Raw genomic sequence first — 26,875 nt, 5'->3', positions numbered from 1 at the left:
AGCACAGACACAGGTTTTACCACCTTCGCGAGAATTAGGAAATCAAATGTTCCTTCACCTAATCTTTTAACAATGTTATAAAATGTAATGGGACTATTAGAACCAACTTTAATTTTCATTGCTTCACAAGATTGGTTGCTTTTGTGGGGAACATGGGTGCCAAGCTTTGTTGATGATTAAAATACTCCCCCCCACACACACATATGGGTAATAGTTTTAAAAATATATGATCAGCTGGATAACCCAGTTGGTTAGAGCATGGTGCTGATAATGCCAGGGTTGCAGGTTGAATCCCCGTTTGGGACAGCTGCATATTCCTCCATTGCAGGGGGTTGGACTAGATTGTGTGATTCTATGACCCTATGAGAATTTGACTGGTCAGTTGACCAAATCCTTTATAATTGGCCAAATGCCAAGCCCCCCTGCGTGCCCATCACATCTTCCCCTATATTGCTGCAGTTAAAGGAGATTGCTTGGTATTCTAGTTTAGGCTGTAACCCAAGTTCACATGCATTCCTTGTTTTTGTGTTTCTAACTATTCTTAATTGTTTTATATGTAAATTGCCTTGAGATGGTGGTTTAGAAGGTAATAAATGAAATAATAAACATTAATAAACAAGTGTGAAGAAGCAACAGCAGCAACAGCTGGGGTTGATGGCAGCACAGCCATGCTGATGGGAGTTGTAGTCTAAAACTAGAGCATCAGGTGGATATTGGCTGATCTTTAGAGAGTGCAGGACTTCATGGCAAACAAGTATCTGTGTAAAGTATGCCCTGGAGCTAAGTAGATTGAATGCCATTGTCCCAGGGCAGGGAGAACCTGTTCTCATAATTGCCTCCACTTTAATCAGAATGCTATAGCTTTAAAGCTGCAGTATAAACCTGCTTGGGTTTTGGCTTTTCATCAGTTGCGTGAAGGACATATGTAGGCTTTCTATACCCATTTGCCCTAGGTGTCTCTAAGTAAAATAGTCAAATATTTCCTTGGATGTATATGTCAGCAATAAGCAACTGCACTTCCGCCCTTCTTCCTGCCTAGTTCTGAGAAGGCAGGAGGTAAGAAAATGGGTGAGGGGTCTAGTGTTCCTAATGTTTACAGTAGGGCTCAATCTGTGTCTTGTAGGTGTGGCCTTTCATGATGGAGAAGAGAAACTCTTGCACATGTAAAGATAGCATGTCAGGGATAATGAGTTCTCCTGGCATGCTAGTCTTCCAGATGAAAGGGCTTTAAATAGGTATTTGAGGGAACATTCCACTATGTAAGTCTCCACTTGCAATCAGAAGTGGTACAGCCCAAACTCTGGCTTGCTGCCTTCATGAACTAGGAAATTAAATGTTCTTGGTTGCAGTGATGGATCACAGAGTGGTTCTGTGGCTTGCAAAGTGTGAACTCTTGGTTAACTCTGAAGAATGACTGGTGCAAAATTGGCAATGGGAGAGAGACTGGCAGCCACATTCCTTGCCCCAGGTAGATCTTGCTTAGCTGGCCAGAAAACAATGACTCTGGCAGGCTTTTGGTTTCATGGCTGGTAACTCAGAGCAGAGCTTGTCAATCTGTGGGCTGGCCTTTGCTAACTGTCTGTTACTGGCTGTGTCTCGGCTGGCTGCGTGTATCACAAGAATATATCTTGCCAGCCTTGGCATGTTGACTCATCTTCCCTGTAGGTCCATCTCCAGAGATTTCAGTGTTTCCAATTACTGTGCTTTGTGGAAGCCATGCAGCTAATTCTGCAATCAAGCAATATACAAACACTGTTAAATAAGAATTATAAAAGCATTCTGGTAGCATTCTGAGTTTTGTGGGATGCTGCTGGTATTCATTCTGTGTCTGGAAGAGTATCTTGGCACCAGCTATCCTTTCCTTTCCCAAGGGAGGAAATTGCTGGGATGGTTTTCATCTTGCTGCTTCGCGTGCCAGTTTTGTGGAGGAAAATGTTGACCTGATGGTGCAAATGATGCTGTCGTTGTGATCTTCCAAAACAAATCGTAGTATTGGAGAGAACGCTCAACAGTTGTGTGTACTAGAGCAAATAAATTAAGTGCAGATCCATGGAAGCATTTACTTAATTATTTTCATTTATTTATTTAGGGCTTTTTGAATACAGCCTTCTATCACAGGTAACCTTGAAGCAGCTTACATATATCAGTGCAATATGAATCAAATCATAAAACTGCAGACCCAGGGGTGAAAGTAAACCTGTCTTGACCAACCTGCTGCTCCCATCTGCCAGCCAGTAACCTCAGTCAGCCTCACTGGTCTATTTGTTCCAGTTTCATATCATCCAACACAAGGGGTTTTTTTTTTAAGTAAAGGCTGCTTTTGTTGAAGAAAGCATTTTTGTGGGGATCTGACCTTGGTTGACTTGTCTGCGGTAGCCAGTCCTGAGCAGCAGGACTGTTCTTAGGAACGTGAGAATCTGCCCTCTAGGCCCATCTGATCCAAGTATCCTGTTCTCACAGTGGCCACCCAGATGCCTGTAGGAAGCAGGCAAGCAGGACCTGAGCACAAGGATGCTCACTCCTCCTGTGGCTTTCTTCCAGCAATGGATTCAGAGCTGTTACTGCCTCTGGATACCCAGCATAGCTATCATGGCTAGCAGCCGTTGATAGCACACTCCTCCATGAATTTATCTAATCCTGTAGAAGCAAATTCCAAAGTTTAACTATGCACTGTGTGAAGAGGTGCTTCCTTTTGTCTGTCCTGAATCTTCCAACATTCAGCTTCATTGGGTATCCACAAATTCTAGCATTATGGGAGAGGGAGAAAAACATTTCTCTGTCCACTTTCTTTGTGCCATGCCTAATTTTATAAACGACTATAACTTCACCTGTTACTGCCCTTTTTTCTAAATTAAGAAGTCCCCAAACACTGCAACCTTTCTTCACTATGAAGAAAGTCACTGCATCCCCTTAATCATTCTACTTGCTCATTTCTTCACCTTTTCCAACTCTGCAATATCCATGCTGAGGTTTGGTATCCAGAACTCCACACAGTAATCCAAATGCTATTGAACCATAAATTTGACATTGGCAGTCATCCCCGCCCCTAATTCCTTTCCTAATGATCCCTAGCTTGGAGTTTGCCTTTTTCACAGCTGCTGCACATTGAGTTTAAAGGTTTAAGGCAGAGTTAACTTACCACATCTTACACTATCCCATACCTGTATAAATATCCAAAAGTTGTCTTATGGGGAATTAGTCTAATAATCCATCTAGATCAGACTCGCCCACTCTGACTGGCAGCACCTCTCTAAAGCCTTGGGGGCTTTCTCATGCTCTGTCTGCTTGAAAATTTAAAATGGAGATGCTGGGGATTAAACTGGATTATCTGCGTGCAAAGTGTGTGCTCTGCTGTGGAGCTACAGTCTTTCGTCACGTTTTCATACTGTGGTCTGCAAACCTGTTTTAGGGGGCTATATTGAAGGTAGGTGTCACTGTGGAGAATGCCCTACTCTGCTCCACTATGAGGTGGGTATCTTCAGGCCATGTTAACAAGGCCTCTTATGCAGAGCAGAGACTGGTCTGGTCTGGTCTGGAGAAGGCATTCCCACTGATTCTGAGCTCCTGAGCTGCTGTCATTACTTTGGTTGAATTAATATGGTTGAATATGCTATGTTAAATACTGGGTGTTGGCCTACTTATAGGGGAGGTAATATCCCAGACCTTTCAAGATACAAGAATGGATCTGGTCCCACTCTGGTCCCACTCTTGGTGCTGTCCTCGCACATGAGAGGATCTTCATAAAGCAGCCTTGCAGCCACCTGACCTGAGGTTTTGGACTTCAACTCCCCTTAACCCCCATCATGGCCAATGGGCAGAGATGGAGAGAGTTGTTGATTTCAGCATCCGGAGGGCACCAGGTTGGGGAAGACTGCCATAAGCAATAGTACAGCCCTACCACTCCTCTGGGTATGAGTACTTAGAACACCAGGCTGCTCCTGTTACAAGGAATGGCAGGCATGCAGGCTTAGTCATGGCCTGGTGTGCTGGATGCAGGCCTGCTGTGCCCTATGGGATTCCTCTACGTGCAAGTGCCATGTCTGTGGTGGACTGGCTCAAACCTACAATGTGCATGTGGTGTGGCAGATCTGGCTTCTCTTACTGGAGTGCGTTCTTCCTGCTGATATCTCATTCCATCTTTTTTAATAAAAAAAACACCCCTGAATTCTATTAGAATGCAGCCAGTAATGGAATTGGTGGCGAGAGCCAGCAAACACTGGGAAAAGATGCTATAACCCATCAGGACATTTTTTTAAAAAACACCAAACCGCTAAGCCCAGCCCTATCCCAACAGTCATGTGGTTTCATTTAGCAATCAGCCAAAGCTACTGTGTTTTCTTTGTGTCTTGAAATATCCTTTATCTGAAGAATAACATAACTTGGGATGTTTCAAACATTTGGACTGTCTGCAAGGAAACAGGAGGAGGGCATCTCCCAAGAAGATCATCTGACTGTGTCAGGGTTGTTGTTGAGGTTTTTTTATTTTATTTTTGAAAAATAAAAAACCTAAGTGGTTTGCTTTCCTTGACTTGCTGGAGCCAGGAAACATCTCTGTCTCCTGGGAACAGTGTGAAGCAGAGGAAAATACATGGGGTGTAACCCAGTTGGAACCCTATTCCAGGAAGCAGAACAGCTGTCAAAGGATTTTAGAATGGTTAAATTTATGTGGGAGCTGATCTAATATGAGGAGTCTGACCTAGGAATCTGGGCTCAAACCCCCACCCTAGCAAAGGAGCCGTGGGGCATGTTTGTCATCAGTAGATGGTAACATACAGCCTCCCCATAGAATATATGATGATGGGCAGCTGTAAACTAATTGTGGTCTCTGTGCATTGTGCTTACATATCTGTAGTGTCAAATTTAACAAAGGAGGGGGGACAAACTAAGATTTTTAAAAAGACAGGAAAAACATGCTATACAGTGTCAGTTAACACTGAGAATACAATAGCCACCTGAAATGATACATGTTAAGGTATAAGCATCTGGAAGTCCAAACAGTATATGCACATGAAATTACTGTTTATACACTGAAATGTAGCATGGTTGATGAGGTGCTCAAACCATTGGTGGTGGATATTTATCCTCCTAGGCTTGAAGCATAAGTCTCTTGGCAACAGTAAAGGCTCACACTGTCCACTTTTGCTGTTCTGCTGTTAATCCCCATACCATAGGAACATAGCTTAAAAGTACACAAACATCTGCAAATACTGAATATTTCACTACTACAAAGTTGATACAGCCCACCACACTGCCGCCATTACAAAGCAAGCAGGTGTTTTATGATAACTCAGTGAGGGTTAAAAGAGTAGGAACTTTCATTTGCTGAAATAGTTTGATATTGAGACCATGGGAGGTTGTAGTCCCAAAATACAGAAACCGGACTTGGGCCAGCATTTATGCAGCTCTGCTCAGAGTTTCCCCAAGCCGTCTGTGCTCTCATGAATGAGGGAGGGTTCTGTGTCCACTCAGGGTGTCATAATCTCAAATTACACATTGAGAATGGAGTTGGGAAGGGAAGTAGCTTGTGCCAGAATTAGAGGCTCCAAAGCTGGTTTAGATCCTGATCCCTGGTGTGCTGTTCTAACTATAACCTCTTTGCCGTTTGGTGGAGCCTGATTTATCTGCTTTGAGCTTTTGTGGGGTTGATGAGGGTAAAGTTTACCAACCTGGGTGGGTGAGTGTAAGTTTGGTAAGATCACCAGCATGGTGTGATTCTCTGCCAGACAGCTGTTCCATCCCCATCAGCTCTGACTTTCAGAAATCCTGTGAGTTGCTGGATTTGTTCCACTCATGTTGCTGGACTTTCCTACTGCATTACAGTGGTACCTCGAGTTAAGAACTTAATTCGTTCTGGAGGTCCGTTCTTAACCTGAAACTGTTCTTAACCTGAGGTACCACTTTAGCTAATGGGACCTCCTGCTGCGCCGCTAATGCGTGATTTCTGTTCTCATCCTGAGATAAAGTTCTTAACCCGAGGTACTATTTCTGGGTTAGCGGAGTCTGTAACCTGAAGTGTCTGTAACCCGAGGTACCACTGTATCAAGTGTCCAGTCTTGTCCAGGGCAAGTAGCACAGAAGGAGCTTTGACATTGCCCCTAACACAAAACCACTGGAGGCTGTTCATGCCTTCACAACAGAGCCAAGCAATGTGGGATGAAGTGACATTCTTGCAGTTACAGAATTGAGTACCACTGTATGTGAAATGTACTAGCAACTTGGATGGTTGTAAAACAAAATTGGCCAAATTCATGCAATGTAAGGCCACCATCAATAGCTGCTACTAGCCAGGATGGCTATGCTCTGCCTCCATAGTAATCAGAGGCAGTAGTAACACTTCAGAGAGAGAGTACCAGTTGCTGGAAGTCACAGGAGGGGAGAGGGCTCTCAAAGTCAGGTCCTTCTTGCAGGTTTTCAACAGGCATCTTGTGGGACACTGTAGGAACAGGATGCTGTCTGATCCAGAAGGCTATTTTTATGTGGTGAGGACTAGCAACGTGGGTGGTTTTTCTGTGAATTTATGCAGGGTGGGTGTGTTAGTGGCTATTGGCTATGATGGCCCAATCCGGCCCTTGCCGGCCCTTGGTTTTGTGTGGTGCTTGTTGTGCTGGTGGCTTCGGTGGACATTCTTAGGGCCTTTTTCCAGCCTGTGACTCATGGAAATTAATGGACATTATTTATTTGAGTCTATTAATTTAACGGAGTCTTCTCTAACTTCAGTTAGTATACGCTACAACCCAGTTATTGGGACTGGGTGGCACTGTGGTCTAAACCACTGATCCTCTTTGGCTTGCTGATCAGAAAGTCGGCAGTTTGAATCTACGCAACGGGGTGAGCTCCCATTGCTTTGTCCTCCCTTCTGTCAATCTAGCAGTTCGAAAGCATACCAGTGCAAGTAGATAAATAGGTACTGCTGTGGTGGGAAGGCAAATGGTGTTTCCTTGTGCTCTGGCTACCGTCACAGTGTTTTGTTGCGCCAGAACCGGTTTAGTCATGCTGGCCACTTGACCTGGAAATCTGTCCATGGACAAACTCCAGCTCCCTCAGCCTGAAGTGAGATGAGCGCTGCACCCCATAGTCGCCTTTGACTGGACTTAACAGTCCAGGGGTCCTTTACCTTCTTTACCTTACAACCCAGTTACAAGCAAAGATGTACTTGTTCTTGAGTAGTATGATCAATCACATACAGCCTGAGAACATCGGCTTCTGTCTCAGTTTGAACTGTACTGCACTATGAGGTACCATCCTTTCCTTTAACTGCCTCAATGCTCAGTGGAATGGAGGATTGTGGCCTATAGTTCTGAGATTTAAGGAAGAATTTTAATAGCTCACCCCCAGAAATTCCCAGTTTCCCCACATCTGGGACACCCATGAGAAGCTTCTGCGTCCCCAAGTCTTTCAGTGTTTTATCTGCTCACCATCCCTGTATCTCTGTCAGGAATGCAGTGTTGTGTTACTCAGAAGAAGAAACTTACCGTATTTTTCCCTCTATAACACGCAGATTTTTTCTCCTAAAAAGGAAGGGGAAATGTCTGTGCGTGTTATAGAGCGAATGTGTGGTCCCTGGAGCCGAAAAATCAGGCAAAATCAAATCGCAGCGCTGCACGGAGAAGCGAAACCTAAAAAGAGGAAGTGGCTGCTTTCCTGCATTCTGCCTCAGGGTCTTACTGCCCACCCTTCTCTGTTTCGTTGCTGTGTTTGCTGAAACGGAACAAAGAGCAGGGAAAGCCCCTCCCCTCCAGGCAAGCAGAGGGGAATTCCTCTCTGCGCTGCTGGGGGAGAGGGAGAGAGAGGGGGGAAGGGAGAGAGAGGGGGGGAGGGGGAGGGAGGGAGGGAGGGGGGGAGAGAGAGAGAGAGAGAGAGATGGCTGGCTGGCTTGGGTGGGGGGAAACTTTTGCCTTTCTTTCCTCCCTCCCGTTAAATCCCTCTCCTGCATTCTTAGCCAGCTGCTTCTCTGCACACCCCTCTCATGTCCCTTCTTTGTTTTTCCTTCGCTCCCCACTTAAAATGTGGTTACAAAGCATAGATCCACATGGATCCTCAGGATCTTTGCATTGGGTCACCCCAAATTCACCATCAGATCACATATCATGTCCATGGCTACAGCCTGCCCCCCCAAAATCACGCACCCACTGTTGCCTGGGGCTGCAATGGTGCAAAAATGTGGTTACAAAGCATGGATCCACAGGGATTCTCAGGATCTTTGCATTGGGTCACCCCAAATTCACCATCAGATCACATAGCATGTCCATGGCTACAGCCTGCACCAAAAAAATCACGCACCCACTGTTGCCTGGGGCTGCAATGGTGCAAAAATGTGGTTACAAAGCATGGATCCACAGGGATTCTCAGGATCTTTGCATTGGGTCACCCCAAATTCACCATCAGATCACATGTCTGTGGCCACAGCATGAAGCCCAAAAATGATACATCCACTGTTTCATTCAGAATGTTTTTTCCCTTGTTTTCCTCCTCTAAAAACGATGTGCGTGTTATGGTCAGGTGCGTGTTATAGAGCGAAAAATACGGTAGATTGCTCCTGAAGCAAAGTTAGTGTCGGCTTAATATGTATGTATGCTCTGCATTTTATTTCTGTTAAGTATGTTAAGACTCAGAGTCCTATTTAAATTATCAATAAACATTTTATTTATATAACTGCATGTGGTGTTATACAGTATATTGTAGATTTTTAAAAGGGCAGGTCCCAGCCACAAGGATTTTACTTTCTTTATCTTGACAGTGTGGGAAGTAGCAAAAGAAGTGGGTTGGGGAGTGGGGAGGCAGAGGAGGAGAGACAAAATAACCAATTTTCTATAAGGGTTATACATGCAAAATAAGTTAAGACCTTTCTCTGTTTAAGTTCAAAAGCTCTTAATAGGGCCAGAAGGTTTCTGCATTAATTCTGAGCTGTAAAAACCTGTTCCCTGGTTCTTTTTTTGTCTAAGTGGGCCTAAATGATTCTGGCAGATTATACTTTTGTAATAGATTTTGAATAATTTCACATTGACTTCCCATGTTGCTTCAAAGATGATGTCCCATTCTTCTGATGAGATGTGTATATGCTTATGAGATTTCAATAGTGCCACTTCTGTCCTTAATTCAGTGGTGGCCCAGTCCATCTATGGCCAAGGGACAGAGGAGGTGAGGGACCTAACAGTCTTCGTTAAAAATAAATAAATCTGTTCTATTTCTAGTAGTTTAATCCACATTTTATTCCCCCACCCCATCTCTGAGCCCTACAGCAGTTGGGAAATCACCTTGGCTTGAAATGTTTTCAAAGCAGGGGTTGACTTCTGTCACTCTTTTGTATTGGGGGGTGGGGTGGGGGGAAACTTTTGTATTGCTCCACTCACTTGCTTGGCTAGACTCCCAGTGTGCTTTCCAGTACTGTATAAATTCTCTTCAAAGAGAATACCCAAATTCTTGCACATATAGACTTGTTCTATTGTGTGCCCATCTATTTGCTTTGGTGAGCAATGTCCAAATAACATTATTTTGGATTCAATATAATTTATCTACTTTGTAATATACTATAAGCCTTTTTAAGTAGTTTCTTCACACCTAACCAGGGAAGAGATATTAACACTAGTTTATCTGCATACATTAAATTCTAAACCTTTCTGCCATATGTAACAGGTGAGCCCACATCCTCTGTTTCCAATATATGGACTATGTCATTTATATAATTATTAAACAGGATAATTGCCATTAGGCAACCTTGTTTTATTCCCCTGATAGACTGTTGTTCAATTTCCCCAAAGTTTCCAAAACTCTTAGGTTTCCACATTATATTTGAACTAACAGGATGTTGCATGTGTTTAGTGCTCATTTCCATGCTATTTGATTCCAGAAAATAACCAATTGCAGTCCTCTTAACCCTGAAAATCATGGGAGTAAAGTAGTGAAATTTGAGGTGGTATACCAGCACACAGTTTTTTCCTGCTGTTTTCATGGGTGAACAGAAGCAGCGTGCATGTGTGGAAGGGATGAGGGAGGGTGACCTTTTTCAGTGATGTTCATTATTGTTTTATACCACACCTACTGGTGTGGTGAAATTCAATGTGACATGCTGGCATACTAGTTGAACAGTCCCAGTGTCATATCACAATAGGTACTGCGGTATTGCATTAGTTTTTCTGATGATAATGCTCTGCACTTCTGATGATAATGCTCTGCACTTCTGTCCTGAGCATTATCATCAGAAAAACTAATGCAATATTCCCCACATCTGAATGCACCCTTAATTGATTTAGTAGTAAAAGATCCTTCTGTATAGTTGTTGAACTGACACAATATAATGTTTGGTCTATGGTTGTGCCTTATTCCAAAGACCTCCTCTGTTTACAGTATGAAATGCTGCCCATAGAACTAAAAAGCTGGAAAACTGCCGTTGCTGTTGTTAAAGCCTATAACATGAATCAGTGTGAATATACAAGTTCTACCATAACCACCATGAGAGGGTTTTCTAATATCACATTTGAGATTACCTCCACCTGATCACTTAGGGAGGGTGTGCAGCAGGGTGGACAGTACACCCCTGTTATATTATTTATAACACACCTTGCTTAAGCTACATAATTTTCAACCTGGCAGCTGTTCAGTGCTGTGTTTTTTTGGTGAAATTAATTGAAATTGCCAGTGATCTGCTCCTGTTGGACTAATGGCTTTGGAAGCAGGGGTAATGGGCAACAGATCCTCATGCCACAGTGTTTCCCAGGAGAGAGAGCACTGTCAATGAATTTGCAAAAGGATGGGCAGCATCTAGCTGTGTTTGTGAATGAGCTCTCAAAAGGCAAGGAAATGGACTTCTGCCATCTTTGGAATGAGAACAGGAGAATCAAAGGGGTTGTTTCTCCTGGCTTGAAATGTCAGCAGCAGCAGTCAGTCAGTCACTGATGTGCTCAGATTCTGAAAGAGTGCAGATGGCGGCAGCGAGGTGCCAGAGGACTCTAAAAGAGCTGTTTGCATGGCCAAAAATAAACTTAGTTAATAGGGCAAAAACTTCAGCTGAGGCAGCATTGAGCATTGCTGCTTGTACACTACTGTGCTCCAGTGTAATTGTATGGTGACATTTCCTGGGCTGTTCTACACAGTATGTATTGCGTATTCCTCTTTGGGAATTGTAAACACCTCCTTTTGGAAGATCTCATTTCCATTGCTTCAAAACTACTTGGGTCTTTAGACATGATGGTAGACATGTGTAATGTATTGTTATTATTATTTTCTAAAACTGTAGAGTGGGGCAGTTTCTAGCAATACAGTGGTACCTCGGGTTACATACGCTTCAGGTTACAGACACTTCAGGTTACAGACTCCGCTAACCCAGAAATAGTACCTCGGGTTAAGAACTTTGCTTCAGGATGAGAACAGAAATCGCACGGTGGCGCGGCAGCAGTGGGAGGCCCCATTAGCTAAAGTGGTGTTTCAAGTTAAGAACGGACCTCCGGAACGAATTAAGTACATAACCAGAGGTACCACTGTACTTCAAATACACCACAATGATGAAACCAACCAGATAAACTATCAGCAACAGCAACATAGGAATACTAAAACCACAGGGTGCTTTTACTATTTTACTCCCAACTTCCTGGAACATGAAGATTATTTTTACTTGATGGTGGAATCCCTTTAGACTCATCACCATCAGCCCTTCCAGGGTAGGGGAAGGACACTCCACAATTGAAGGGGTGTGTGCACAACAGAGAAAGCTCCTGTATGTATCAGTATATGTGCCAGTTGCATGTGCCAAGCTGTAAAGTGGGTTTCAGCTGCACTTTACTGAGTTTATGAAAATTCAACTTGTGTTGCAGTCAACTGTCAATTACTCTCTTTATAACAAGAGTCCACTTAGGAACAATGGTGTCAACTGCACAAGTCTGTTGACGCCATACCTGATGGAAACTCCCTAGGGGCTCTTGGGAATCTGTTGGCTTCTTGAGATGGGTTGTTTCTAATAAGCCCACCACTCCTACAGAAAGGAACAGAACCAACCAGTGTCTTGGTAGCTTTTCCCAGACATGCTTTCCCCAATATTTCTACCTTATATTCCTGCAAATGCCCTCCTCTCCTTCAATATTCTGACTCTCCCCTGGTGTCCCTTACGCCTAGAACTTCTCCCAGGACATCCATGTTCTTTCAACCTTTCTTCAAAGCCACCTCTTCCATCCTTCTTTTGGCAGACTACACCTTTGTCCCTCAGCCTCAGCTGAAATGAAGACCAAGCCCTCTTTGCTGCATCTGCTAATTCCGTCAGTGGCCTCTCCTACAGTTGGAATCTCAAGATAGGGCCAGTATGTCTTTGTTTATGTTAGCCTGAAAAGCTCCATACATAGATAGATGGTGTTGCAAAATGACACAGCTCTGGCTCAGCCCTACTCCCCCATGTCTGTGGCGTGCAAGTTCTGTTTTGAGCAGACACGCTGAGTCATGAATCATAGAATTGTAAGGGACTCTAGCCCCCTGCAAATAGATCATATATGCCAGATGGCCATCCAACCTTTGCTTTAAAAACTCCAAGAAAGTAGGGTCCACCACCTCTCATGGGCCCACTGTCAGAACAGCTCTTCCCAGCAGAAAGGTCTTCCTGATGTCAGTATCTCCTATTGTGTAACTTGAAGCCATTGTCAACATCCTTCTTAAATTGTGGCACCCAGAATTGGACACAGTATTCTAGGTGTGGTCTGACCAAGGTAGAAGAGAGTGGTACTATTATTTCCCTTGATCTGAACACTATACACTATACACTATACACTATACACTACATCTGTTGATGTAGCCTAGAATAGCACTGGCTTTTTTTTGCTGCTTCATCACATGGTTGACTCACATTAGCTTGTGGTCTACTGAACCTCTGGATCCTTTTCACATTTACTGCTGGCATGCGAGGTGTCCCCCATCTTATTCTTACATTCGTCCGTATTGCAATTCATTTTGTTAGTTGGGGCCCAGTTCTCCAATCTCTTAAGATCATCTGGAATCCTGATTCTGTCTTTAGCAGCATTGGCTACCCCTCTCAGAATTCAATTTTTGGAAATTTAGCTTTTGTGTGTGTTGTGTTGTCTTTTCTTTTCTTCTTAAGGAACAAGTGGGGGGGGGAGCAGTTTCTAGCACTTAATAGTTGCAACGTTCCATGCTGAAATAAATGACTGAAAGCCTGTGTGGGATAGTGCAGTGTTGGGTCCCCATATGTTGTTGGACTACAACTCCCATAATCTCTGACCACGGGCTAAACTGGCTGGGAATGATAGGAGTTGTAGTCCAACAGCTTGTGGGGACCCAAGGTTGGAGAGCACTCATGTAGTGGTTAGTGTCGGACTAGGACCTGCGAGAAACGGGGGTTCAAATCCCTACTTGGCCATGAAGCACCCTAGGTGACCTTAGGCCTTGGGTCACTGCCTCTTAGCTTAACCTACCTCAAAGGGTTTTTGTGGGGATTAAATGAGGAAGGGTAGAACCATGTTTACCACCTTAAGCTCCTTGGAGAAAAAAGGTGGGATCAAAATGCAATTAAATAACTCCTGGCACCTATTGAGCAATAAGAACAGCTGGCTTCATGGGTTGGTAGTGCCTGCTGGTCAGGCGTCTGCAGCTGTTAGTTGGATTTCTATTGGGTTCTAATTTTCCTTCTCTCTCTTCTCCATAGGCATTTGTATCAAGTGCGGAAAGGGGGTATACGGGGCCAGCCAGGCTTGCCAGGCCATGGGGAACCTCTACCACACCAACTGCTTTACATGCTGCTCTTGTGGTAAGTCGCGTGCCTTTATGGCCTCTTGCAAAAAAATGCCTTAACTTGTGTCCCTGTTGGATTTTGAGGCCTGCCCCTTGGGGTGCCTTCACTGCGTGCATGGCATTTTGATGAATCGAAGTTCTAAATGTGTAAAATGAAGGTGAAATTTGGAATACTTGGGGGAATCTGCAGGTTATAATGGATTGCAAAAGTAGTGATGCTGTGATTTTACCAGAAGTGAGGCGACTGGTGCTCTGCTTAACCCACTGTAGAGCAGAATACCTGTGGTGGTCAAATTTCAGCTGGAAAGTGACGCTTCATTTTTATTGCTGTGTTTCCAAAGTGTCCAGGCAGGTCTCATTATATGCAGGGGTTGCATTCCTGGCTATTGTGTATATAAGCAAAATCGTGCAAAGCCAGAATGGCTCCTGGAACTCTAAAACGTCTAAAGCCTGCATTGAGCAGGCCTTGCCCCCCATGCAAGGCAGGGAGCTTTTTTAAACTGCCCTCCTTGCTTACCAGGAACTGGGAATGTTGTGCAGTAGCAGACTTTGGGCTCTCAAATTTCAGCAGCACCTTAAAATTTGACTCTCTCCCTGCCCCCCCCCCTTCTCATGCTCCATGCTACAGAATTGTTGTACCACCCCCTACAGTGCAGTATTCAGTGCGGCTGAACCAATCATGCTACCCTAAAACCACCTCTGAGTTGCATGAGGACTCTGGAAGGTCCTCTAAGGCTCCAATGAGGTCCTGTGAGATTTTGTGAGATCTCAGATGACCCTTCCATGGAGTTTCCCTGTTCTTCTATCCCTTATATTTATTTTCCTGTTATCGGCATAAAGCTGCATATAAAATCAACCTAAGATGAGATCTACCTGCACAGATACTGGAGAATATTTAAGGTGATAAGGGCCTTCTCAGGAGCAGCCTCTCAGGTTTGGAGTACCTTCTGCAGAGGGGTTGTCCCAGCACCTATTTTAATGACTCTTTGACACAAGGAAAAAAATATATATTTATTTTCACAGGCCTTTTAAACTCTGTTTTTAAAATCTGTTGGATTTTGCTGGGTGGTTGCTAATGTGGTTGTATAACTTTGTAGGACTTGCATGGCTGCTTGCCATAGTTTGTAGACTTCTCTGATTTAAAATGACTGTATTTATTTATTTAAAATATTTCTATCCCTTTTTATTGGAAAAACAATTTCAGAGTGGCATGCAATAAAACATAGCATATAAGCAGCAAAATAAAAATAAAAATAAGATGGCATAAAATAAAGCAGATGTTTTAGTGTTAGTGCTTCTAAAAAAGAATTTTATTTATGTGGATTTGTTGGGGGGGTGTTGTTTGGTAAAAAGATTTAAAGAAGTTTTTACAATTAAAAATCCATCCTCCCCCTCGTCTTAATGATACAGTTTTACAGTGATACCTCGGTTTATGAACTTAATCTATTCCGGAAATTCATTCTTAAACCAAAGCCGTTCTTAAACTGAGGTTCGCTTTCCCTAATGAGGTCTCCCATCACCAGTGCCCTTCTACCGTTCAGCTTCCATTCATAGACCGAGGTAAAGTTCACTAACTGGAACACTATTTCCGGTTTTGCAGAATTCGTCTACCAAAAAGTATGTAAAAAGGGCTGTTTACATACTTAAAGTGAGGTGCTACGGTACATGGATTTTGTGATTTTTAACTTTTTAAAGCATTTTTTTTTCATTAGCCAGAGAGCAGTTGTTACTGAGCATGGATAAATCCATAATGAGTGAGTGAGTGAGTGAGTGAATGAATAAACGAATAAACGAATTAATAAATTGAGGCAACCTGTGCACATTGCCTCCACCATACACATCTCCCTAGTTTTGATCAGTGTGGCTTTGTGAACCTGGTGTGCTCCAGCTGTTTTGAACTAGAACTTCCATTAGCCCCAGTCACCATGACCATATGATGCTGTGGCTGATGGGAGTTGTAGGACCTCTGCACATTCCATGAGCACTGGGCTTACTCGTGTATATTTGGTGAGGAAATTAATCAAAATGTTATTGGAAGTCCTATAGTGTGTGGAAAAGCCAAAAGAATGACACACATTCCTTCTAGAGGAAAGAAAAATAAGGAAAGGGGTGAGTTTTCTGATACCTGAACGGTTGGCAGAAACCAATAGTAGACAAACGGTTTGCCTAAGACGTTTGTGCTAGTGTTGTGTTTTGATTAGAGTATGGGATTTGGACTGGGGAGACTTGAGTTCAAATCCTCCAGGTCTGTCATGAAGCCCACTAGGTGATCTTGGGCCAGCCACTCTTTCAGCCTAGCCTGCCTCACAGGGTTGTTAGGAGGATAAAATGAGAGGGCATAGGGAGAGCCATGAACACCACCCTAAGCTCCATGGTGGAAGGAGGGGACATAAATTACCACATTTTAAAAGGTCCTGAGCAACCAGGTGGCTGAATTCTGATTTTTCTTGCTGCAGGGTTTTGTAGTAAAATTAACCTTGAACTGTTATGACTGCGTTTCAACAAAAGCTGTAATCAGTTTATGCTGTATCTGTTACAAGGAAATCTTTTGCTGTCTTTTGCTGTCTTTTATTGATTTTAACTATTGTGTTGCATTTTTGATACCATAATATTTGCGAGCCCCCCAGGGAATGTTTGTCGATGGGCAGTCATATGAAACTTACTACTATATTTATTTGTTACTGGATGGCTACAGAACTTTTTGTTTATAATGCCCTGGCATAGGGTCTGCTTGGGTGTGATTTGTGGCCCTTCTCTCTCCACATCCAACAATGCTGTGTTAACTATTAATGAAAGGGTAGATGGAAAATACAAAAATTACCCAAAGGAGTGGGTTCTTGCCCCCCTCCCCCCTAGCATGACCTCCCACTTCCCACTGCCTTGATCATATATTTTTAACATTCCTAGGATGCTTAAAAAAAATAATCCCACATTATGTCAAGCGGTTGTGGGAACTGGAACCGATGTCGGGACGTGGCTGCAGCTGAGTGGCTGATCTGAGAAGCTGGCTTGGCGCAAGGCCTGCTCAAACAGCCACCCTTCCGCCTTCTCCATGAGTTAGCCCAAAGTTAGCTGCAGAGACTTGCCCATGGGGACCTCTGAAAGAGCACTCCTTGACCCTGGCTTTTGGGCTGAGCTCTGCATAGCAGTGTTTTTACTTCTGTTCATTCTTGAAATCACAAAATGGAACAAATGGTTATTTCTGGCTTAATGTTTCAGAGGGCCACAGTCTCCTTAAGAACATTAATTATACACCTTTAGGCGCCAGGCAAAAACCAGGCCTTTGGTTGATCTGATTGACATCCTATACTCTTTTAAAATGTGGCTTTTTTGGGGAGGTGTTACTGGGTTATTGTTTTTATTTTATATATTGTGATCTTTTCTGTGAACCACCACGAGACCTCCGGGTATAGGGCGATATATAAATTCAATCAATGAGGGAGGGAGGGAGGGAGGGAGGGAGAAAATTGCAACAGAAAGCTAGTTAGCAGAGACATGATTGTAAAAGCACCACCACTTTCCTTTTGTTTTTAAACTGTGTATCTGTTTGCTACCCTGGACTCCTTGGGGAGGAAGGGTGGGGTATAAATTCAGTAAAAAAAGAATTTTAATAAGAGAATTATTATCTTAAAGTAGTGATTTCGCCATGCCCCACCCCCCTTCAACTTTCTAAGGGATGTTTTCTATATATATTTGGGCTGAGGGACCCCAAGTTTCTATCATGCCATCCCTGCATGTTTTCGAGGCTTCAGGATGCCCACTCAGTTCATGTGGCCTAGCTAGGCCTTTGGAGCATCACTGGCACTCCATATGAACTGAACAAGTAGCTCCACTATGCTTCAATAGTAGGATTAGCAATTACAATTGTACCTCTGCTTACATTTCCCTCTGGATATGTAAACGTAGGGATATGAACGCAGCAAACCCGGAAGTATTTTTCTGGGTTTTGGTGCGCATGCGCAGAAGCGGTCCACCGGAATGGATCCCATTCGCAACCGGAGGTACCACTGTAGTTTCCAGTGTTTGCTGAAAGTGCAGTTTGAGAGTTGCCATCCTAGAAGTGGGAGGGATGGCACTGTTGTTTGAGGTCTGTTGGACATGACAGCCTCTCAATGCAATTGCTCTGTATTCTGTTGCATTCGATCCTCCACCTCAATCCCGGAGATCCTCTGATGGGGCACTTTGGCCCTTGGGGTTCAGTTGGCCTTCGCTAGGGACTGAGTCTTTAGGGTAACAGTCCCTGCTGCCCTGTGGAGATTTGTCAGGAACCACCCCTCCCTTCTTTTTGGAAGGTAAACGGCATTTCCGTGCACTGCTCTGGTTCACCTGAAGTGGCTTAGTAATTCTGGCCACATGACCCAGAAGCTGTACACCGGCTCCCTCGGCCAGTAAAGCGAGATGAGCGCCACAACCCCAGAGTCGTCCGCAACTGGACCTAATGGTCAGGGGTCCCTTTACGTTTACCTTTACCACTTAGGCAGGACTGCTCATCATGAACTTTTATTTAAACCAACGAATATCTACTGATGCTTCACTGATGCTTTTAGTTATGTTTTATAGATATTCATTAACTGATTTTATTGTATCTGGAAAGTCACCTTGGAATATTATGTACATTTTCAAATTAATACAGTGGTACCTTGGTTTGCAAACAGTCTGGTTTGCATACATTTTGGATTACAAACACATCAAACCCGGAAGTGCGTGTCTCAGTTTGCAAACTTCTTTTGGATTACAACCCATTTTTTTTTTTTTTGATTACGAACAAATTTTTTTTGGAGGCCCCATTGGCGAAAGCATGCCTTGGGTTCAACCTGTTTTGGTTTACAAACAGATCTCTGGAACGGGTTATGGTTGTAAACCAAGGTACCACCGTAAATACATTTTGGGCAGAATCCTGCCCTGTATGTGCTCAGAAAATGTTTCCTATTCAAAGAACTCACATTCAGCCTCCTCGTCCTGCTCATATACTTTCAAGTGCATTTTCAGAGGTCCAAAATCTAAAAACATGCTTTTCTTAAAATAACAATAAAAATAAATAATAGCTGAGTTTCCCAAGAAGCTAAACTTGGGCCCAAGGCCATATTCTGTTGCCGACATACAGCCCCTGTGCTTGTTGATAGTGTGCAATGCAGCCAACGGATTTCTAAAAGAAATTCTAACTGGTCGTACTTTGTCTCATGAATATAGATAAAATATACAGTAAACATAGTACATTTGAGGTACCTATCTACACATACACAACATGGACACATTTTCCTAAACTTTGAATTGTGAGTGGCATTTCCTTTGTCTTTTTAGGATAATTTCACAAGCCTTTCATATCCCTAATTAAAATATTTGTGTCTTGCTACTGTCATAGGATGCCTCTCTTTAAAATTTAAAACTGCATTTAAAATGAAGTCCGCTGTGTCTGTGTGTGTACGGGGAGGGGGCTGAAGAGTGGCAGTGCCTCCCTCTCCCATACTTAAATTGTCAGATTCCAGACTGGGGTGAAGTAGAATAGAGTGAGTCAGTGACCTCAGCCAAGAAGAATGTTGCTTATTTACGTAGAGCTCCTGCTATTTTACCAGCGAGCCTTTTATTATGCAAGGACAATGTATGCCAGTTTCTGTATTTATTGGCTAAGTGAAGGCTTGCACATTTTGAGATTTGCATCCTAATAGTTTTAGTAACTAAATATATGCAAGCTCCCTGAAAAATAGCGCTGTGAGATTTTTGTTTTGTATTGCCCCATTTTCTGTGTTAGTCTTTCTTTAAAGGATCTCGGGCAAATATTGAAGACACTCCTTCTACTGCAATAGGGTCTGTTTGAAAGGAAAGAGAGTTACGTGTGTTACGCCCCTCCATTTGTGGGGCTTATGAGGGAAAAACTGTTGGTAGATTGTTCCCTGTCTTTGCAAAATTATTTCTGGGATTCAGCTGCTCTTGGAGCTTTATTTCATTTTGTTTTTAAATAGCTACTTTGCCTCCAGTTCCATCTTTATTAGGCAGCAGCAAAGAATTCTAAAATATTTCAGTGTCTTTTGGTGCATGGGGGGGGGGGCCGACGGACTAGAATGCAATCAGTTTTAGTCCAGAAAATGTGAGAGTGTTTGTACAATTATACTCCAGACATTTTTGCCCTCCGTAACAAAAGGTCTTTTCAGCTTTTTCTGGCCTGTTAGTTGAAACTACAATTCCTTTTTAGAGAAAAATAAATAAAGGTATGTTTGTTCCCTCTGGAGTGGAGCCACAGGAACCTTAGCATAACAGAACATGTATGTTTGGGGATCTGATCCTGCATTCCTCCTAGTCAAAAGGGAGTGCAGGTGCAAAAGGGATTCTGTGTTTGGGATCCCACTACGGAGAATATAAATTGGTGCAGCCAGACCTGTGGTATCCACTTAGTGATTTGGGTTTCCAACACTGATGCAACCTGTGAATAGCAAATCCTGCCAAGGTGCAGTATCTCATTTTGAGAGGAATTTTGGCACAGAATTAATTCTCTCTCAACCTTTGTTTCTGGTACTGGGAAGGTTTTTTTGGTGGGGGTGGGGAGTTGAATATATACAAGGAGACTTGCTTCCTGCAGATATCTTGGTTGTAGGGCAGACCTCCCTGTTGACTGGTTCCTTCAGCTAGAGCTTAGCTTTCAAACTTCCTTACCTTTTGGAGCTTTTCCACCTTTCCCTGGAATCCCTGCATATTCTAGAACAGCTTCTGCCAACCTGCTGCCCTTCAGATCAGGGGTAGGCATCCTAAGGCCCATGGGGATCGTTTAACTGGCCCACGAGCCACCCCCGAACCGAGCCACCTGCTCAACAAGTTCCCACACACTACGCCAAACCAATGCAGTGCGGGGACTCGCTTCCGCAGCGCTGGAAATCGCATCTGTGCAGGCGCAGATGCCGGAAATCATGGGCGAGTGCGCAATCCAGCCCACTGAGAGATCTCTGCTGGAGTGAACTGGCTCAGGCGAGGTAAATCTTGCCGACCCCTGCTTCAGATGTTTTGTACTGCCACTTCCATCTGTTCTAAGAATCTGCTCAGCTCACATGAGGTGCTGTAGGCAAGGCATCTCAACAGGGCATTGTGTGTGCTGCCGTTCCGCAGGAGCCCAGCAGTACAGTGTAATTATAGGTGCAGAATTCAGCTTCTGGAGAATCTCTGCTTTCATTGTAATAAGCAAGTTTCTAATCCTTATGGGCTGTAATGATACACAGTGATGGTCTGAGGTATTTTGCTTCCTGTAATGAAACCCCAGTTCTCTAACCACCACCTAAGCCAGGGCTAACAGTTTTTTAAACAAAGAAAGAAAGAAACCCTGAATTAAGTATAAAAATCTGACAGACATAAGAGAAAGAGGGAGTTTTGCCCTTCCAGACCTCTGACTTTATTACGAGGCAGCGTGCATCTATTGGATGAAAGAATGGATGGAGCTAAGAGATACCAATCTTTTAGACTTAGAACGTTTTGATCTATGCTTTGGATGGCATTCATATCTGCATTATGACAAATCAAGGGTGCCCAAAGGTTTCCAAAACCATGTCATAAGTAGAAGTACATACATGGTTTGGCAGAGACACATAGATCTTTTAGAGAGAAAACCCCCAAGATGGATATCACCAACTGAGGTGGTCTCAGTGAAAAGGTTGAACATGGATGAGAAGTGGGCCACCTTACAGAATTTAGAGAAGGAGGAGAGAGAAGAGATTTTGGATCATACTGTAGATTGATTTCAGTACTTTCAGGTGAACGAGTTATATAAAAGAGACAATAAGGAAAAGGTATTTGCAGAAATGAGTTCAGAATTTGAAAAAAATGCAATAGGAAAGGGTAATAAATTAATCTTGAAAATTTATAAACTGCTACTGGAGTGGGAGACCAAAGATGAGATGGTAAAGGTGACAATGACAAAATGGGCCATAGATATTGGTTACAACATAGAATTGTCCTCATTGGAAAAATTATGGGGGGAAACCATGAATTTCTCTGCCTGATATCTTATTAAGGAAAACCTACAAAAGATGATGTACTGGTGTACTTGACACCCAGCAAATTAGTGAAAATTTATTTTAAAAAGGTGTAATTTATTCTGGAAGTGCCACGAGGTAGAGGGAACCCTGATCAACATGTGGTGGTTGTGTAAATATGCTAGAGAGTAGCAACTCCTGATTTATCTTCCTGCGCTGTGAAGCCACCCAAAGGAGGTCTCCTCAGCCTTCCAGATCTGGAGAGATGCTTGAAAGGTTCCCTACAGAAGTCTCAAATGTGGAACGAAGTTGGTTTGATTCTTTGTGTAGGGCATGGAATTTCCTTAGTCATCTTATGAAGCCTGTTAGGGCCGCAGTTTCCTGTCTGGGCTCACCCTGGAGGACCAGAGGCAACACGAGAATCCTCTTACTTTTCTTTCCCACACTCAAAAAATGTTATTCCTGAGGTTAAAGGAGTAAGGAATGCTGGGAATATCCTCCCTATATGAACCATTACTGAAATACTTTGAATTCTGTCTGCATCCTAAAGGGCTTACTCAGACACCCTTAAAATTCATGGGATTGAAAGCAAATACACTTATTTTGGAAGGAGAATGGCGTTTGATTCCCTCCTCCCACTACTTTCATGTTCAGATCTAGAAAGTTGGGAGGAGGAGAGGAAGAGTCAGCAGAAACTAAAATTCTTGGTTGGCATCCATCTGTCTTGGGAGACAATGGAGGATTACGCCTTTGGAGATGAAGTCAAAGGTTGCTGTGCCTGTAGAGACTGATGTGAGAGAGACATGTTTTGTTGCCGCTGAGACAAATGAAGGTGACCGGTTGTGCTGCTGACGATGCACCATGGAAATTCTTCCATCCGTGTTCCTCCCAGCGGTCATTCCTCTATAACTGCTCACTGCTATAGATACACAGCTTGACGTTTTCAAGCCCTGCAGTTGTCTGCAAGGGATTCTCACATGGCGGGGTTGATATTGCCAGCCTTCATGTCATGTTTGCAGGCATCTTTGTATCACGGAGTTGTTCTACCAATGGGCCTGGTGTTCCCTGTGGAGCATTTCCTTGGGGATCCTGCCATCTTCCATTCTGTGAACATTACCAAGCCAGTGTAGACGTTGCTGAAACAAAAGAGTGTGAACATGTTGGGAATGTGGGCTTGGGAGAGCATATCTTTTTTGGAAATTCTGCTCTGCCGTGTGATTCCCGAAATCCTCCTGATGCATGTGGAAGGTGTTGAGGTGTTGCTACCAGACTACCAGTGAGATTCATAGCTGAGTTGGGTTTTTTACCCTGGGCTCCCAGGGTAAAGTTTGACACTTTAACCCATACACCACACTAGGGGTACCCTAAGTCATCCTAAAGCTGGGGCCCTTCAGATGTTTTTGCATTTACTACTGCACTGCATCTTGGTGAAAGGAGAGTGGGGCTGCTTTGTTGCTGCAGATGTGATTTGGAATGTGGGTCCCTCTGTTGTTCAACAGCTGATGAATGCTTCTAACCTTCCAGATGATAAAGTCCTGAGTCCCCAACGGGGCAGCTATAACCATAGTCCCATGCCTGATAATTACACATTTTTGCCTCTTAATAAGCTGTTGTATGTGATGAGCAACTCATGATTTAACAGCACACTGAATGCATTTTTAAAGCACTTCTTAATAGTCCTATAAGGATCCCTCTTTGCCTGTGCCAGACTTGAATGGAATTTTGCAGCCTGGCATTGCAAAATGAGCTATTGTTCTCCAAGTGCATGGGCAGGTGTGAAATGGAGAGCCACATCCTGGGCATTTCTAAAAACTAGTCCAACCAGGTTGCTGTGCCAGAGGGTTCTATCCAGGTAAAACCACAAGAGGAGGAAGGAAGGAAGCCTTGTGTTAGGGAAATACTCCTGAGGTGAAGGTCCCAAGAAAATCCTGCTGCAAAGAGTAAGGGAAAATGTATTTCATGTTGTAACACTATATCCCTTGCTAGGAGACTGCTGCAGGTTTGTGGCATCTGCCTTATAAAGAGGCAATTCTGCAGTTGTAGAAATTCCTGGTGAAAATTACCACTTTCACAGAATTCCTGACAGATTTAGGCTCTGATAGTGGCAGACAGTGTATTGTGACAAGGAATTGTTTTGAGATCTTTGAAGATACACTTATAAATACTTGCTCACCTATGATAAGACTCTTGTGGACTCTTTTGTGGACTTGTTTCCAGGGCAAGTATTGAGACCAAGCTGCTGAACTTCTTCTAAACTTCTGAATTTGAACTTCTAAAACTGAATTTGACACCTGGAGGCTTTAGGACAGTACGAAGTACCCACCATCCTACCATCTAGGGTGTCTCATGCAAATTGAGAAAATCTGCATTAACGTACTTCATATATGTGTGCTTCATGCAATTTGCAGATGAATTGCTCTAGCAGCCTTCTATGGAGGGCCATTTTACCTTTTTCCCCAGGTGTAGGAGTTTAGTGGGGATTTCCTGGAAGACACTCAAAAAAGTATTGAAAGTTATGGAAAAGTGAGGGGAATGGAATCAGGGCAGGATGGTCTAGGAACCCAGGGCATGTATTTAGAAAGCCAGACCACAAAAATTCTCTGTTTTCAGTTGTGCATGGTTTTTTATCAGCAAAAAAACCCAACAACTTACATTCTCAGATTTTTCTCTGAATCCCATGTGGGTTAGAAACTTGCTTTGTAGGCTGAGAACATAAAGAACCTGCCAGTTTCCTTAAAAGACTGCATACTTCCTGCTCCATTATACTGATATGGCCTTGGAGATTTCCAGACCCCTTAATCATAGACACCAGCAAATACCTATTTTGCATCAGGAGAGTGAGCAGCAAACTCTTCCTCCCCTCTTTACATGTTCTGTTATGGATTAAAATTCTTTTTATTGCCAGCATGTAGCCAACTGTACAGTGAATGGAATAGGTGTCTTCAGCTTCAATTCCTAAAGTTTTAAAGTAAAAATCCACTGGCAGAAATACCTGTTCTGTCTTGTTTATTAGATGCCTTAATTTTAGTCAACTGCATGAATTCCTTTTAGGCAAAAGGATTGGCTGAGACAGAATTTGCCAACCTGGTGCCCTCCAGATGTTTTGGAACATCTGGACAGTGGCAGGTTGGCAAGGGCTGGGTTGATTCCACTTCCTTCACTTTTTCATCAAGGGAGAATGTTCATTCAGAGATTCTGACTGGGTTGTTCTTTTTTTCATTCAGAATGTATGAGTGTGAGTTTCAGTAAATTGAAGCTGTAGAAAGAAGGGAGAATCTCCTTCTACATCCTTGCCCCATTCTTCCTCCCCTTCTGACCAATCCCACCAGGATGTCTCCATGGGGCTCCTGGCAACCACCCCTAGCTAGGCAGTTGTAGTCCAAAACATCTGGAGGGCATCAGGTTGGGGAAGGCTGGCATAAGTGTACAAGGATGGGTCCCTGGCTCCAAGGAGCTGTTTGAACCCTAATGTCAATGGTGGGAGAGGATGCAAACACTGAGACTTCTCATCAGAAGTTTAATTTACTTCCTGTGTCAAAGCCCATGCATCTGACAAATGTCTGAATTATCTCTTGATTGTGAAATCTGGGGTGTCCGTGGTTCTTCCAAGTTAATTAATGCCTGATGCAAGCATGTCACCTTTGTGCATTAAAAAGAACAAAACAAAATAGGTTACTCCCCCATCCTACCCCAAAATTTCTTTCTTTCTTTTACCATTGACTTGCAGGTTAGCTCTTGCTCGCTGCTGGCCTCCATATGGGTGTAGATTCTGAACAAGCTAGTACAAGCTGTTCGTGCTGAAGGGCATGGCAGAGCCTGGGAAAAGGAGCCATTTTTAAGTGAGTGAGAGGGATGCCAAAGCCAGCCCTTCCATCTCCCTTCTCCCCCCCCCCTGCCCCTGAAAATAGTCTTTGATGTAGCCCAAATTCCAGTGGCTTCTGTGATAGTTGGCAGAGGATTGCAGAGTACAAGATGACAACAAAAGGCTTTTGGAAGCTGTTGCACTTGGATGCAAAATTAGGGCTTCTGTGTCATCTCAAGAAAGGGGGGGGAGCCCTCCTTTCCTGCCTCCCTTGCTTGTGGTGGGTGTTGGAGAAAGGGGGCAGTTGCAGACCCAGAAGCTTTTCTGTGTCTTTCTAAAGTACAGGCTCAGGAGCAGTTGCATAGATTATAATGTTTTAGATTACGTGTATTTGGGGTTTTAGTTTACACATCCACTGCTTCTGTTGTTTGTCTTGAGATTATTATTTTTTTTAATCCAGCAACAAAAATTTACAAAACAACTAATAAAAAAACAAGCCTTTCTCCGAGGCATGTAAACAGACGTGTCCTTGGAAGATCTTACTTTCGTGTTATGTTGTATTGATCATTAGCCATTGCAGATTACTGAAGTGTCTCTCCCAATACCTGAGAAAGATGAAAAGAAAGCATAGATGGAGACCAAGGTCCCCTGTATGTTGACCCTTTCTGTATATTTTGATATCACAGTTGTATTCATCTGGAATTTTTCAAGTGTGCAAAATCTTTACCAACCCTTGGTAGGGGCAGTCATTTTGAAAGTGTCTTGTTTTAAATCTTTGAAAAAAGCAGAGTTTGGCTGAGATTGTATTCATTATGCTCTTAAGTAGTTTTGCAAAGCAACACATTTTTTTGAGAAATACAAAACATTTCTGTGGAAAAATGCAAAAGCCCCGCATCATCACTACTAATAACACCAATAACTTTCAAGGATGTGTTCACACTGAGCGATATCTCTGTGTGACTCTGCAATAAGGGGGTGAATGAACAGGATCATTCACTAATGCATTAATCCCCAAATATGCAGTGATTTAAACCCAAATAAATGGACTTCATCATTTCCTAGATCTGTGGTTCCTAATGTGACCCCCGTGGTCATCCCAATGCCTTCAAGAGCTTGTTACCTGCCAAGGGCCCCTGCTGTATCCCAATTTTTATTTCTAAAATTGAGTGAGTGTTTTGCATGTTAGATTGGAAATGTTGTTTTGGAGGTGGGGAGGGGCCTGCTCCCCCCCCGTGTTTTACTTGTAATATGTATATGAATGGTTTTGCCTGGTTTTTCTTTTTCTTTGGTGGTGGTGGTGGGAGGTCTGAGCATTTCCCATTTCTTTTCTGTGAAATTGGTACTTTGTTGTGCTCACAAAAGTTTCTTTGATGTCAAAATGTGCTCCTGGGCC

General features: G+C 43.3%; 1 protein-coding gene and 1 long non-coding RNA gene across 3 annotated transcripts in view; one reads left to right on the top strand and one right to left on the bottom strand.

Moving 5' to 3' along the window:
* Nucleotides 1–26,875, top strand: part of WTIP (WT1 interacting protein) — a 57,708-nt gene that overhangs the window by 9,332 nt on the left and 21,501 nt on the right. For both annotated transcript variants that reach the window (XR_014158967.1, XM_081872196.1), the window contains exon 2: nucleotides 13,640–13,741. Coding sequence is in view for 1 of the 2 variants with exons in the window: in XM_081872196.1 (XP_081728322.1) it covers nucleotides 13,640–13,741 (102 nt within the window). In the remaining variant the exon portion in view is untranslated. The remainder of the gene's footprint in view (nucleotides 1–13,639; nucleotides 13,742–26,875) is intronic.
* LOC309347550 lies at nucleotides 22,626–26,092 on the bottom strand. Its single transcript, XR_014158974.1, has 3 exons — nucleotides 26,026–26,092; nucleotides 25,395–25,496; nucleotides 22,626–22,816 (listed from the first exon to the last, which is right to left on the bottom strand). It is a non-coding gene; the product is annotated as an uncharacterized lncRNA (long non-coding RNA).

The sequence above is a fragment of the Podarcis erhardii genome (assembly GCF_964252035.2).
Source record: "Podarcis erhardii genome assembly, chromosome: 7".
NCBI lineage: Eukaryota > Metazoa > Chordata > Lepidosauria > Squamata > Lacertidae > Podarcis > Podarcis erhardii.
Note: the sequence above shows the minus strand (reverse complement) of the source record. Positions and strands in the feature narration are given on the sequence as shown.